This window comes from Gadus macrocephalus, chromosome 4 (assembly GCF_031168955.1).
Source record: "Gadus macrocephalus chromosome 4, ASM3116895v1".
Lineage (NCBI taxonomy): Eukaryota > Metazoa > Chordata > Actinopteri > Gadiformes > Gadidae > Gadus > Gadus macrocephalus.
In genome coordinates, this window is record NC_082385.1 from 7,700,733 (window position 1) to 7,715,096 (window position 14,364).

Sequence of the window (14,364 nt, forward strand, 5' to 3'; positions counted from 1 at the left end):
GTGTGTGTGTAAGCGTTTTAAGGTGTTTTACTTTGAAAGTATTTACAGGAAGTCGTATAAAAAATAGAAGGCCAGTCCACTCGTCTGATGATAAACGTGCCATACACCGTCCGAAGACAAGAGGCGTGAACGTCGCGGTGTAGCTGCCAGCATACAGGTTTGTTATCGGTTTACCCGTTATACAAAGAAAATAACCCAGTGACGCTATTTATTAGATGACCATATGTTTGACATAGAAACCGGCGTATAGCTACAATACACAATATATAATATATGGTTACTGCCATCATATTAGATTGTGTCAAATCCATATCGCGTCCCCTCCATCCTTTCAATTGAAAAGATAATAGTGCGCTCGTTGACATGTGCCTGCCTATTAAATGGAATTGCCATCTTAAGGAACGGGATCTATTGTGCATTATTTTTAGCAGTGTTGTTCTTTTACATAGCCATCACAAACATGAACATCCATCGTCATAGTTGGCCTAAAGCATACAGCAGCCAACAGTGTGCATTGCTCTGATCAATTTTAGCAAGAGCTTATATTTATTCATTATTTCTGTGGGGTTTGTCGGTGATAATAAATATCTGTAAATGCCTAGAATGTGATATACCCTGACCGGAATGTAGGCCCTCTTACATATTATGTGATGAAACCAAATTACAGAAAAACAATAATTAATAAACCAATGCTAAAATCCTTTATTCTCAGATGCAATTTACGCGATTACGATATTGCTCACGTATTACTTACGTTACAGGCCTAAGCATGCGCCGTGCTTTCTTACTTGCACAGGCCAGAGGGAGTGTATTCATTTAGAAGGCCTAGGCTGTTCAGTTCATCTCCTCAGTGGTATAATCTCAAATTCAGACTGATTGATTGAATATTAAGCGATGATTTTGTTAGTGTCATGCCTGAAAAATACAGATTAGAACCTGTATAAGACGAATGTTTTGTTTGTTAAATGTTTATTTATTGTACTGAATATTATATAATCACCTTGTCAGAAAATATGCGGGCTTCTATGGTACCCAAAAAAAGCCTACGTTAAGCCAACACTTACTGCATGCATATGGTGTGTTGAAAAGAGCATTAAGTGATGTAAACGTTGCTTACTCTTCTGTTTACCCTGTCTCAAAAAAGATATGATATTTTGAATTTAATTTTAGCTAACTGGTTCGTTTTCATGTTGAATTTAACGATTACTTGATTCCACCAGTTTACCAGGAGGCACAAAATAAGAAATAGTAAACGAATAGTAATAACCGTAAAATCATGAATGTAACAGCACAAACTCTTAAAGGCTTAATTGTGTAATACATTGCCTAAAAAATACAACTGTTTTAAGTTCTGACCTAGCCTCAGTCAGTTTGTATCACAAGGTTATCTTAGACACTTAACATCAAGGGGGGGAATCAGATTTCAAACATGGAGCGATGGTAAATGCTTATTACTATTACTCCAACCTTCAAAACGCGAGTGCCTCTCTATCTGCCTTTTCTCTTTCCAGTGAGGCGTTGTCTGTTCATTTAGAAATGGATATCGGTGGAGTATCAAGGAAACCAGTGCCTATCCTCTCTGCTGAAGAGGCCATAGCCACCTTTAAACCGGACGTGGACAGACCCCGCTGTTCCAGCACCCCTTGTTCCCCCATCAAAAGTACTCTTGGTGGATACCAGATTGTTCACATGGACTCCAACTTCCTGGTGGGCTTCACCACAGGTGAAGAGCTGTTGAAAATGGCCCAACACTGGTCCTCCAGCGCCCCGGACCAGAGCTCTCTACCGGGCGCATCTCCTGGCTTTGTTTCGACCACTGGACCCAAAGCGAACGATTTGGGTATTCACCGGGGATCCCACGTCCTTAAAGCCAAAAGCCGATCCTACCAGCCTTACGGCGTGCCCGCTGCTAATGGGCGGAGTCGGAGGCGTCTGCCCAGCTCAGGTGACACCCTGCTCAGGTCCTTGACACAAGGGGAGTCTAGAAGGGGCCTTCATGGACCCTTACCCCTCTGTCTAATCAAAGGGAACAGGGCGCAGGCCAAGTCTCTAGACTACCTCAATCTAGATAAAATGAGTATTAAAGAGTCAACCGACACAGAGGTTCTCCAGTTCCAGCTTCAACACCTGACTCTGCGTGGAGAGTGCTTGTTCTCCAGAAACCAAACATGAAACGACGTCAGAATGCCTTTTTAGGCACCATCTGCCCTTGCTAGGGATTTTGGTGCTTGCAGCTTTGTTTTTCCATGTTCATATGATAGGCGGGTTGTTAGCGAGATACTATTTAATATTTAATATTGTTGATTTAAAAATTGGAAGGTGGAGGCTAAGCATGGAGATGCATATTAAGTTATTCACAGTTGTGAGGAATTGGTTAGGGATAATATTTCGAAAAGGAAGGATGGTTACAAAAATGTGAAGTATGTCAAAATTAGCAATAACTAGTTATATATTGATAATATTATGTTTGTACCGTAATATGAGTTAATTATGTGCAAATGAAAGAGATGATGTATGTGTGTGCTGACAATGTTTCTATTAACACTGGTAAAAAATGGATTATACTACTGTCACGTTTGCAGAATACTGTATCCTTTCCTCCACTTGATTGCACTTTGTTTGACACATATAATCCAAACAAAAAATATAGCACACTCTTTCCGTTTTCAAACAATCTAGCCTTATACCCCGAAACTATTTGTACGCTGTATGCAAGCATTGTGTAAAATCAACTACTCGACAAAGTTTTCTCATTACCCTCCTGTCCAAGAAGAAACGTAGGCTTTATATTTACCTGTGACTGTTATTAGACTTGAGGTTATTTAAGACCAATCCTCTTTAGAGGATTTGCCAGGGTGAGGCTTAGTGTCTGGTAGTGCCTGAAACTGAACCTTACTATAGACAGACCTAGTCTCTTCTTTTACTAAAGTTATGATTGATACTCAGAAATAGTAACAGTGTTAGTGTAGGATTTGTTTTAGTTGCTGCCTAAAACTGTGCCTGGGGTTGCCTATTTACAAAATGTATTTACATCATTTCCATATGTATGTGAAACTCGATCTCCAAAAACGTTAAGAAACTGCATTGTTGTGATCTTTCTTTGATACATTTTAGAAGGCTGATGAAAGATATCCAAGGAGCATTATCATTTGGATAGGTGTTATTCTGTAAGGGGAAAACCAACTCAATTACTAAATGTCAAGCCATTACATTTACGAATGACATGTACCAAAATAACGAATAAACCCAAATATTATTATTTATTGTTGTTCACTTAATAATTTCAGTTTCCTTGTCCTATGAGGATTGGAATATCCTAGTTTTGTTATTTACAGCATATTTGAAGGCTTCTTCGGACCCAGAAAGGGATCTCCTTAATCATATTAAAATGATTAAGAGCCAGAAAGGGATCTCATTAATCATGTTAAAATTGGTATCCTCCGTTCACAAGTAGAAATGAACCTGAAGCAGAATGAGATTTTCAATGACATTATGTAGTTGTATATATGTCATAAACATGTCATTCCAACAGCCATGGCCAAACGTGTGGCGCATGTCAACATAAAGACAGAGCAATAAAGAAAGTTTGCAGAGCAATAAAGAAAGTCACGGATAAGGTTGAGTCTGTGATAGCATCATAATATAACCACACACACAGACGAATGACATCAGAATTGGATCTCACACGTCCTCTTCAAAAGGCCTGAACTGCCTGAATTTTAATTGAGTGGCCGTATTTACAATTAATGCCATGAGGAGGGTTCAGTAATGTCCCTTGAACAATTATCATTAACTGTCCCATGAACTCTTTTGATTATCAGTGTATGTGTTACATTTATATTCCAGTCATTGAACAAGAATGACATAAATCCTTAACAAATATTGATTGAATATCTATTGATATAACAAATAAAATTGTATTGTACAAATCATATCGGATTGTTCAATTCAGTTTAAGCCAAGGATAATTTCTGGACAGTATTTTCTAAAAAACCTGTCAACATTACTCAGAATCTTCCCACTGATATGCAGGCAGAACACTGTCTAGCTGTGGCCCTAGTATTCAAAATAAGCAAGCACACTCTATTGCCATTCATATTGCCGTACACAACACATTGGTTGACCTATCAAAAAAGCTATGGTACTGGCTGTGCAAATGTGCCACAGCTGAACACACACACTATTATCTCACTAGAATTATCTTACAAACATTACAGCGTTGTTTAACTGAACTGAACTCAGCCACATTCTAAAAATGTCAAAACGACCAAAACAGTCCTTGGAGCCACAGCGAAGAAATGATCCAGAGAGGGTTTTAGACGTCTAGAAACAGGCAGCACATTCAAGGGTTTACATAAACACATCTAGGATTTAATATGCTGTTTCAATTTTGAGCAGTTATTACACTCTAACCTATGATGATATTATAAAATAGTATTTGTATGTTTAAGTGTTTATGTGACTCAAGTATACATTGTCCTTTTTCTATGATTTGACTAATTAAATTCCTTCAGGTTTTACAAACCCTACCAAATAACCCGAAATTCGATTATATTTTATAATATATAGTTATATTAGATGGTGCCTAGTTGGATTCTTGGCCTAATTGTTAGACCCATTGGCCTTCCAAATGCAACAAAGTAAATTTTATCTGGGCTGGTTGTCACACTCAAATCCTCAACTGACATGGTGCTTGTGAGTGTTTATTGAAAAGGTATTTTGACTTACAGTTTTACAGATATGTGTACAGACACAAATAAATAGAAAGAAATTACAAATGTCAACCAACTCATAATGTCATACTTTATTTGATTTGTAAACCAGTATGTGACATTACAATCTGGATCATATTTAAAGTGCCAAAAGTACACAGTGCATGCCAATTTGTGGAGTTGTCCGTTAAGTAAAAATATGTAGAAAATTATAGTAATATTTGTTCATAAATATTAAAGTGTAAATTAGTAGTGATAAGACAAATGCAAGACAAATTATTAAATTCTTTACGATTCAATATACAACCTAAACTTGTCAAAAAGTAATAAAGGTATCCTCTGCAATATGCGTCTTGATGTTCATCAATTCAAAGTTCAACTGTACAATTAGCTGTACAGCCAGCTGAATAACAGTGAATAATCTCTTTGCCCTCAAAGAATGCTGGAATTTAACTCAGGTTCTGTTGACCAAACTGTCAGCACCTGGTTTAGGTTCCGTCACCGTCGCACTATGCCTTCTCTGGGAGGGGATGGCAGGGAGGACCTGAACAGTTCTCAGAGGCTCTCCGTTCAGCATAGGTAGGAAATAGCACAGCGACTGGCTTTGTGGCTTACTTAACCTCTGTGACTTGGATGTGACGGGTGGGGGAAGTCCCCCAAAGCTCTGCTCCATGGACTGTAGTGGCAGGGACTTAGACTTCTTTACGCCTTTGGAGACTTCGTCCGTTGGTAAAGAAACTGTAAGCATGTGGGAGCAATTGTATTAGTGTAGCCGTAACGCTGCACCCACATTACAGGTGTGAGGGTACCAGCATGCCTCCCTACAGTATTTCTGGTAGATACACTGGGACATCATTTGACATTGGAATTGAGAGTGTTTTACTAATAACCAACACAAAACTCTGTGAGGCAACCATTTATCTCCCCGCTTGAGATGTCTTTATTTCAGTGTGAATATCTGTTATCGAATGTATTGAGCGGATTAGGTGTGCTTGTCACTTTAAGTGACCATAACCCAGTAACCTGTGGTCACTGACATGTAAACACAGACCCTGGTTACATAGACCTGTTTACATCTAATTTGACACCCATGTTAGCTGATCCTTGTTTGATTTGCCATGTAAACACTGTACAATTATAAAATACCTTTAAGCTATAGCTTCATAGACCTCCGGGCAGCAGTACCTTTTTATCACTGGCACAGCAGTGACCTCTTGAGGTACAAAGTGGTATTACTAGACTATTAGTTGGGCTAGGGTTAGGGTAAGGGTCAGGGTTAGGGATAGGGTTAACTATTTTATTTTTTTTAATGTTTAAGCTAATTATCATACAGGTTACACCTTTAAGTAAATATTTCAAGACCGCAAAAATACTTACAACGAAGAGAACATTGGTCACGGATTGATGCCAAGCAGTTCCGAGTCTCTCTCATCTTCAGCCTGTCTATAGGCAGCAGTTGCGAATTTAGGACTGTAAAGGAAATCGTGAAATATTACAAGAAATCTACTGAAAAACCCTGTACGTAAAAGTATTAATTTACTAAATTGTTGATTGCATTTATAATTTGCATCACATAAATAAGATTCCAAATTAAACATCATATAGATAGCAAGCATCATACCGTGTTCATCCTTCTGTATATATGGGACTAGGTTGGAGTAGAGGACATCCACATTGCTGGACATCTCATGTTTGTCCAACAGACTCCTTGTCCTTTGGGATATCCAGGATTTAGTGGCTAAAAACGTCTGGCGGGATTCCATTTTAGAGACACCGCTTTCTCTAGTCCGGGCCTCAAGATGACTGTCCGACAAGTTATGCTCACTTTTGCTCTTCTGAGACGGATGAGCAAGTGGGTGCAGAGGGGACACTGTTTGATCGTTTTGCTGCACAGAATTATGGGATCCCAACAACCAGGAATTGCCAAGACTAATCGGGGGAAGACATTGCATCCTTACAGAGAGTGATTTAAAGTCCTCCACATGGTTATCCAGCTCCTGGGGTTTCTGCACTCTGATCAACTGGACCTTAGTCTTTAAGTCCTCCTCTCCCTTTTCCTTGGCGGAAGTGGTGCTGGTTGAAGTGGCCTCCATGATGCTGTCAAACGTGGTGATGATGTCGTCCACTTCCGACGTATCTTCTGCTGGCAGTTCGTCCCCACAACTCAGCTCTTGCTTCCCCACCTTGTTGTTCTCCTTCTTCCTTTTACAGGAGAAGATTTGGTTGAACATGTGGAATTTTCCGTCTTTCTTCTGGGCCGTGTCACACACGCCCTGTGACTTGTGCTGCCGCGGAGAATCCAATCTATGGAAAACACATTTGCATGTAGATATCAATACTTGGATTCAATTAGATTTTTCTAATGGTGCATGTACCCCTTGAAGTACCATACTGCTCGTTCATTCAGGAATCATTATGTGAGCCCTTTCTGGCATACAGTTTATGCTTAGAAATAGACCGCTTACATTGCACATTTTAAGTAGTGTAGTACATTAGTAGCTATAATTGGAGTGTAACCTCTTAAAAGTACAATAGCCATCCCTCTGCTGTTCATGATTGAAATATAATGTGAGATTATCTGTTCTGGTTAACCGCACGCCGCCTGTATAAGACCATTTCCCTGCTAATTTCAAACAATTAAGAACATCTCTTCCCTGACTTCCTTCCAATAAAATCTCTCTCTTCTCTTTTCTGCTCTCTCTCTCATAAAAACAACACCACTTTTAACACAATTGCCACTAAAATACATTCTTTCTTCATGCAAATGAGAGGTTCCACGTCAATTGAGCTAATATAAAGTCTAACCTATTGACACCTGAGAGGAGTTTGATGCAGGCTGTATGACCGCAGTACATTGCATATGTCAGTGGCGTGTTTTCATTGATGTCCCTGGGGGCAGGCTCCGCTCCGAGCTGAAGTAACGCCTGGACACAGTCCTCCTTCCCGGCTGCTGAGGCCCAATGAAGCGGAGTCCTGTTGCGGAGAACGGCGGACAATTGTGAATTCAATGCACGAACGAGATAATAGTTCACTTTGTTTGATCACACGTCTCGTCTCTCAAGTTTCCTTTAAAAAAAAAAAAAATGGTTCACCTTTCGTCCACATCCAGGGCTTGTAGGTTTGTCTCGCTGAAGAGCGCCAGTTCCAGGATGATGTCACTGTAACCGGCCGCAGCAGCGATATGGACGCAGGACTTCCCGTTCTCGTCGTCGTAGTTGATGACAGAGGAGCCAAGAGGATGAGCCAGGATAAGAGAGCACATGTACCTACTGCCACTCTGTTGAAAGGCAAAAGGTAAAAAAATTGGATTTCCCAATATTTTTTAGAAAGAAATGCCACATTTGAATTGAGACATTGGCGACCCATTTCAGGTCGATAACGTAGTTAGCTATTAGGTACTATCAGAAAACGTGCATTAACATTGTTTTGGTAAAGATACCCTTCTAACAATAAATAGGAAAACGGACTTTCCCAAAATACAGCTTATAATGTAATTATCTTGAAGCGCCTCGTGGGGAAAACCCAATGCATTTCACTACTCAACCAGTAGGGGAAGCTGTTTCACGTTCCCTCCCTTTAGCTTTTTTTGTGAATTGGAAATAAAAAATAATTGTTTACATTTGTTACAGTTTATCTATCTATATACTTTTTTTTTAATACAAGGCCTATATATTAGTGTGTATAAATATATATGTATACACACTAATATATAGGCCTAGTTAATAATTTAGCAAAAGGCAAGTGAGAACAATTGGCCTTCAGACTACTTCTTTCTACTTTACCGAATCGACTTGTTATTAATGTAATAATGGGTTACAAGGGGCTTTCCATTTATCACTCCAATCAGACAACCATGAAGACGCACAGGTTAATCACCTAAAATGTGTAATAGAAAAGCTAGCCACAGCAATATAATTGATCCACTGGGGCATAAGACCATAATGTGAAGTCAGCCCATTTGCAGACCTTATACGGGCATGTCAACAATTGCTGCGAGGGGGGATATACGCAATTAAAAACAAGCCTTCCTGTTGTACCTGCACTGCCCAATGAAGAGCTGTTTTGAAGTCTTTGTCCACCAGGGTTGGATCTGCCCCTTTCTGCAGGAGGGCCTGTACATGTGCTGGGCGGTTATGGAAGGAAGCCCAGTGCAGCGCTGTCATACCCTACGGACAGAATCAAAATGAGTGAGACATATGCGGTTAATTTTGTTAGCATTACACTAATATCCATGCATATATCAACATTCTACAGAGCAGTTTAATTGTATTTCATTTGCATTCTTTTTAGGAACGCTCTCAAAGCTTTAGAGTTATTGTACTATTCTGCACCACCTACCTCATTGTCCTGATGGTTTATTTCGGAGGCCATGGATTGCTGCAACAGGACTGCCATCAATCTAGGAGTCAAAGAGACAAGAAGTCTGTAAGCTTTACCCGAGTGTGTATGACTTTAGGCTGTTGTAGGTGAGATTTTAAGGCAAATCGCATTCCCCGAACTAATCAGGGAAGAGATGCCATAATTAGTTAGAAATGGGCACATATACAGGTTGGCACAGAATCAGAACAGATGTTCTCACGGAACACTTTACTCATGAATAGCTGACAGATGTTTGTGCCAATTCTGACTCATTACACTCAAATGATAGCACTTGAATCCTACCTAAAGCATATTTGTAGTGTACAACTTTGAGTTGTGTGCGGACACACTAACCTGACATACATGTCTACAACAGAAACCCAATTCCAAATTCACTTCAAGGCACAACAGAGACTGTATTTGAGTAGTAATGATATTAAAATAACAGTATTATTATTTAATTTAAACAAAAGCGTCAGCTACTGAATAATCCCCCCTGGGGAAGATCCACTAAAACAATTTCTTAAGTATTGCCACAAAAGGTTTTAGTGACTTTCATGCTCATTGAGGTCTAGCATTGTCATCGGAATGTCATCTAACTTCTATGCAGTGTGCCATGGTGATTATGCAATTTAATATGCATAATAATGCATTGATTAGGACACTGATTGTAAAAATAGCACTGTGTCAAATGTTGACTGCAAGGTAATGTACTAAACTCTGAATTTTAATTAAATTGTGAATATAGGGAAGATTTCTGGATAGTTGTGTTTCTTTATTATATTATTTACCTTGAAGTGGCAGTTCCATTTAGTAGGGTGACACATTTTTGGTTTGGGCATGACCCGCCCCAGCTTGATTGGACAGAAATTAGCAGGGGGCGGTCTAAAAATCAGATTTGGCTTGTAAATAGCACAGTCAATTTAAACAATAAATTCTCACAGCACATTTAACTTACTAATGGTTGAGAGATGACTGTGTCAATTCTAACAATTACATTCAATAGCTCTTAAATCTTGCCTAGAGCAACTTTAACTCTGTGTGCATTCCTTGATGTTATTTGAATGACCATATGAAAATCAGCTAATTTACATGACAGCACCAATGACAGCGTTTACGTGAATTTGAAGTGAGACTGACTTGACATCGTTTTCCGCCGTGGCTGCGTGAAGCGGAAGCCGTCCGTTCTTGTCAGGGATGTTCTGCTTGGCCCCGTTCCGCAACAGGCAAACACAGCCTTCAAGCCAGCCCTTAGAAAGACAAACAAATACAGTGACAAAACAAAATCCATTATAATCCATTATAGAAAACTAAATTATAGAGATTCAGTGTTTATTCTGATATCGGTCTTGTTGTCACAGGTTATAGGCCTGCTCCGGTTTGTGTGTGAAGTTCTTCATTTAACCCACCAGATGTCCTCAGTAGGCCTACCTACATTTTTATTTTACCTCACTATCACGGATGGTTCGATTAGCGTCGACTTGTGTCGATTGTCTTCTCATGCGCATTCTAGCCCTCTGTTTAGTTATATTCCTGTCACCTCGTGTTATCTGTTTCCCTATCTTACCTGTCTTGCCAGGGAGTTATTTTGGTATTAGTTTAACATTAGTTTAGTAGTCTCACAAATCAGACGCAGACGAGGGCAAATCCTGGTTAACGGTACGTTTCACTATCTTTCACTTTGTTTTGACCAAGCAAATTGCTGCTGGAGGTGGGATCATGGATCAGACCCAGGAAGGTGACGTCACAACCTGGTCGCTCGGATGAGCAAGCCATGTTTTATGGTAGCTGCCTGCCTTTGTTTGTCTGTTGGTCAATAATAGCTTCCTCCAATTAAGGAGGGTACAGTCTTTGAAACGCAGTCCTAGGACCAAAGTAATTTTTTTTATAGATTGAAAAATTACTTTCTTTACAAGTGTTAAGAGTTTTAAATTACATTTAGTTTTAAATTGTATTCCTGTAAAATACTACTGAATCTGTGGCCTCCTCTTTCTATCCCTGGAAAAGACTGAACTGTAGGCCTAATCGAAGGGAACATAACAGGTAAAAAGTGAGTTTCGAAATATAGGCCCGCCTAAACAAGATATTAGACATATTAGACACAACAAATAAACAAAAAAATAAATTATAGTATTGCTTATAATCAAGTAGATATCAAGGCTGATTACGCTATATAAACCGAAAAACGTTATTTGGCCACAATTGTGATTATTCTGATAAAACAAACGTGCATCTGCATTTGGGTCCTATACATTTGAACTCTAACAGATGTCCTTTAAAGGGATTCATGAAACACGGATGATTCACTCACAAGGTATGTTGCAAGGGATAGCGACGTTCTCCCACATGCATCCTGAGTGTTGATGGAAGCTCCCATCTTCAGCAGAAGTTTCACAGTGTCCACCTGCCTGCCAGAAACTGCGTGCATAAGGGGTGTCGATCCTGAAGGAAGTAAAGTCCACATGGTGCCATGAATAATTGCATATTTTTGAGTATACATGTTTTTCTTTTGTATGTGTTTTTATGTCAAAAAGATTATTACAGGTTAAAAACATGAAATAGTGCTGCTTGTAGAGGTCTAGCCATGGCTAATTTGCAACCCCTGTCCTAAGGCTTTTCTACATGGAAATTAAAACACAATGTCACACTTTTAAGGTCTATCCATTGCGTCCAGAGGCTTTGCGTTTGCAACCGTTCCTAACAGCCCTTAGCCCTTAGAAATCCAAAATGAACAGTGAGGTTACAGACTTATACGCATTTGCCAATTGGTCTTGCGATGTCATGCCAAAGGAGTGTCCCACCAGGCTCTATATTAAGACCCATCCTTAATACAATAACCTTTTTTAAAGTTTCTTCCAAATATATCATTAACTTATTGACTTCAAACTTCTGTTGAATGCTAATCAACTAAATATATGCCCTTCTCCAGAGCTAGGAAAAAATTTATTTGCAACTTTCAGATCAGCATTTTGTCTGGTTTCAGATACATAGAGTATACATATTTGGGCATATGGATTGGTGAGGAATTGTTCATGTTTTCAAGTTGAAAACAAATCAGTTTCAACAAGCTGTTGTTGAAACTGATTTGTATTAAAAAACAAGACATGTTTTCAATTTAAGGAAAGAAGACTATTCTGATCTCAGGGGGAATACAGGTGAGTCCTATGGTACATATATCATTGAATCTATAGACATGTTTGCTTGCCAGCTATTTCAATGAGATGTGATAAACATCTATATTTGTACAAAGCACTTTTAAACAAACTACCTCTTTAGATAAAATCGCTGGAGTGTATGGTTATCCAACCCGATGTCAGGCTGGTTTACATTGCATGTTCCTTGGGTCAACAGATTGGTGAAAGACCACATTCAGCTTTTGTGCACCTCACCTCACTACAAAACACTTGACTGCAAGAATGAATGAATACATACTTAGCACCAGGTTTTTTCTTTCTCAGTAAGATATTTGGTTTAAATGTGGTGTAAAATTATTGAAAATTAGGGTCTGCCTCAATTTGTCTCTGTGAGCTAAATAATAATTCTAACGAAAACATGATGGACACATTCAACCAATTTACCAAAAGGAATACTGTCTCTTACACAGCATAGTTTAAACTTATATTCAGATTGTACTACATAGTAGCCTACCTCTTTTACCCCACATGTAGTTACAATTTCAATCCTTAGTGCCATATATCATCTTTGGAAAAACAGTCAAAGCCTGTTCCTTAAAATCATACTCATACCTTCCCCATCGCAGCATTCCAAAATAGACGGATCTTCCCGTATGATTGTGGTTAACGTGTTGACATCCCCATTTGCAGCTGCTTGAAAGACAACATTTATATCCACCTCCTCAACCGCATCTAGGTGGGGAATGATAATCACACATAGAGTAGGTCATTCCTTAGATAGCTTAGTATTTTTGTTGGATTACTTAAAAATCATGTTGAATTCTAACTCATGTAAAGGATAGGCCTACTAGTTGAAAACAACATTTTGTAGCTACAAAAATGTCTAAACAAATTTAATTTAATAAATAACATAAATATAATTGACCTCCATTAATTATGAGTATGAGTAAGGAAGCATTAATGCAGTCAATGTTAACCATTTTCATTCCATGAATGAAAATGAAAACACTATTAACCATCTTAGATCTGTGATATGACTTTCCTACCACACCTACATCTTCTTAGTTCCTGCTTAACTTTAAACATTTGCCTTTTGGTATCATAAGGTCCCTGCTATTCGGTACAAATTTGGCATGTTTTAGTTTGTTTAACACTGCTAAACTAAATCAGTGGAGGAAAATAAAAGCAAACAAGGCAACAAAAGACATGCCATGCAAGAGGTGCATACACAGTGTTGCCATGGCAACAGAGGGCAGCTACATCGTTCTGAACCAAGCATCATTGCATTCTCTAGTACCTGCCAGCTATGTTACCTCTTTCATATGTAACAGTAAGCAATATCGGATCTCCTTACCTTTGTGAGGATCGAACACAGATGAGGCACTGAATTCCATTGCCAAATGCCTCGTAGTGAGAAAGACCAATCTGCCTTGCTCAAAAACGCTTTCTGTCCTTTTCTTGAGAATGACATAGGAAAATTTTCTTCTGCTTCAATACCTGCTTAGATAATTTTTGCCTTTTAATTTGAAGATGTTTGCATTTTAAGGCCTGCATTTCCTTCAACTGTACACAACACACATGCAGGCAATGAAAAAAAAGAGCGTAGGGTATTTTTTTATCTAGAAATTCTAGATTGCTGCGATAGAGAGACACTTATATGTCTCCCCTGTTCTCGTTCTCTGACTGAAAGATATAGAATAAAAGGAGGCTCACTAATCAGGCAACCATTTTGAGACGCAGTCGTGTGTGGAGGCTAGGGCTTGGAGAAGGATGAAAGCAGAAGCAGCACTAGTGTGCTCCCTATGGCAGAGAGGCAATGGAGAGGAGGGGTCTTATGAGCATGTGCAAGGGGGGGAGGAAGAGAGACTGACAGAGAGAGCAAATGGGAGGAGTCATAGACTGGATTCACTGTCAATATACTATGTACGGTGTGCATGTTTTTGTTAATGAAATATATCAATGTATGTCCAAATGATTAGTCCTGTAAACCCTTGTGTCTACATATGAATATATGCAAACATTGTGCCAAAACATCGTGAGATGTTTCTTCAGATATTTGGTTTTTAGTATATAGTAGCTTACTTTGCGTTGTAAGCTACTATTACTACTAGCACTATAAAATCCATATATACAAATGCTTCATCCAAATAAGTTTTAAT

At 39.0% G+C, this 14,364-nt stretch overlaps 2 protein-coding genes across 2 annotated transcripts; one reads left to right on the top strand and one right to left on the bottom strand.

Annotated features, from left to right (window-relative positions):
* Window positions 1–5: 5 nt before the first annotated feature.
* Window positions 6–3,259, top strand: macir (macrophage immunometabolism regulator). Its single transcript, XM_060049827.1, has 2 exons — window positions 6–157; window positions 1,512–3,259. Exon 2 carries the CDS (start codon window positions 1,537–1,539, stop codon window positions 2,170–2,172), a length of 636 nt encoding a protein of 211 aa, XP_059905810.1. The 5' UTR covers window positions 6–157; window positions 1,512–1,536; the 3' UTR covers window positions 2,173–3,259.
* Window positions 3,260–4,690: 1,431 nt separating this feature from the next.
* On the bottom strand, window positions 4,691–14,033 carry ankrd55 (ankyrin repeat domain 55). Its single transcript, XM_060049826.1, has 11 exons — window positions 13,560–14,033; window positions 12,818–12,937; window positions 11,383–11,513; window positions 10,212–10,321; window positions 9,051–9,111; window positions 8,750–8,878; window positions 7,805–7,989; window positions 7,518–7,685; window positions 6,334–7,016; window positions 6,090–6,182; window positions 4,691–5,450 (listed from the first exon to the last, which is right to left on the bottom strand). Exons 1-11 carry the CDS (start codon window positions 13,597–13,599, stop codon window positions 5,167–5,169), a joined length of 2,004 nt encoding a protein of 667 aa, XP_059905809.1. The 5' UTR covers window positions 13,600–14,033; the 3' UTR covers window positions 4,691–5,166.
* Between the last annotated feature and the right edge of the window lie 331 nt (window positions 14,034–14,364).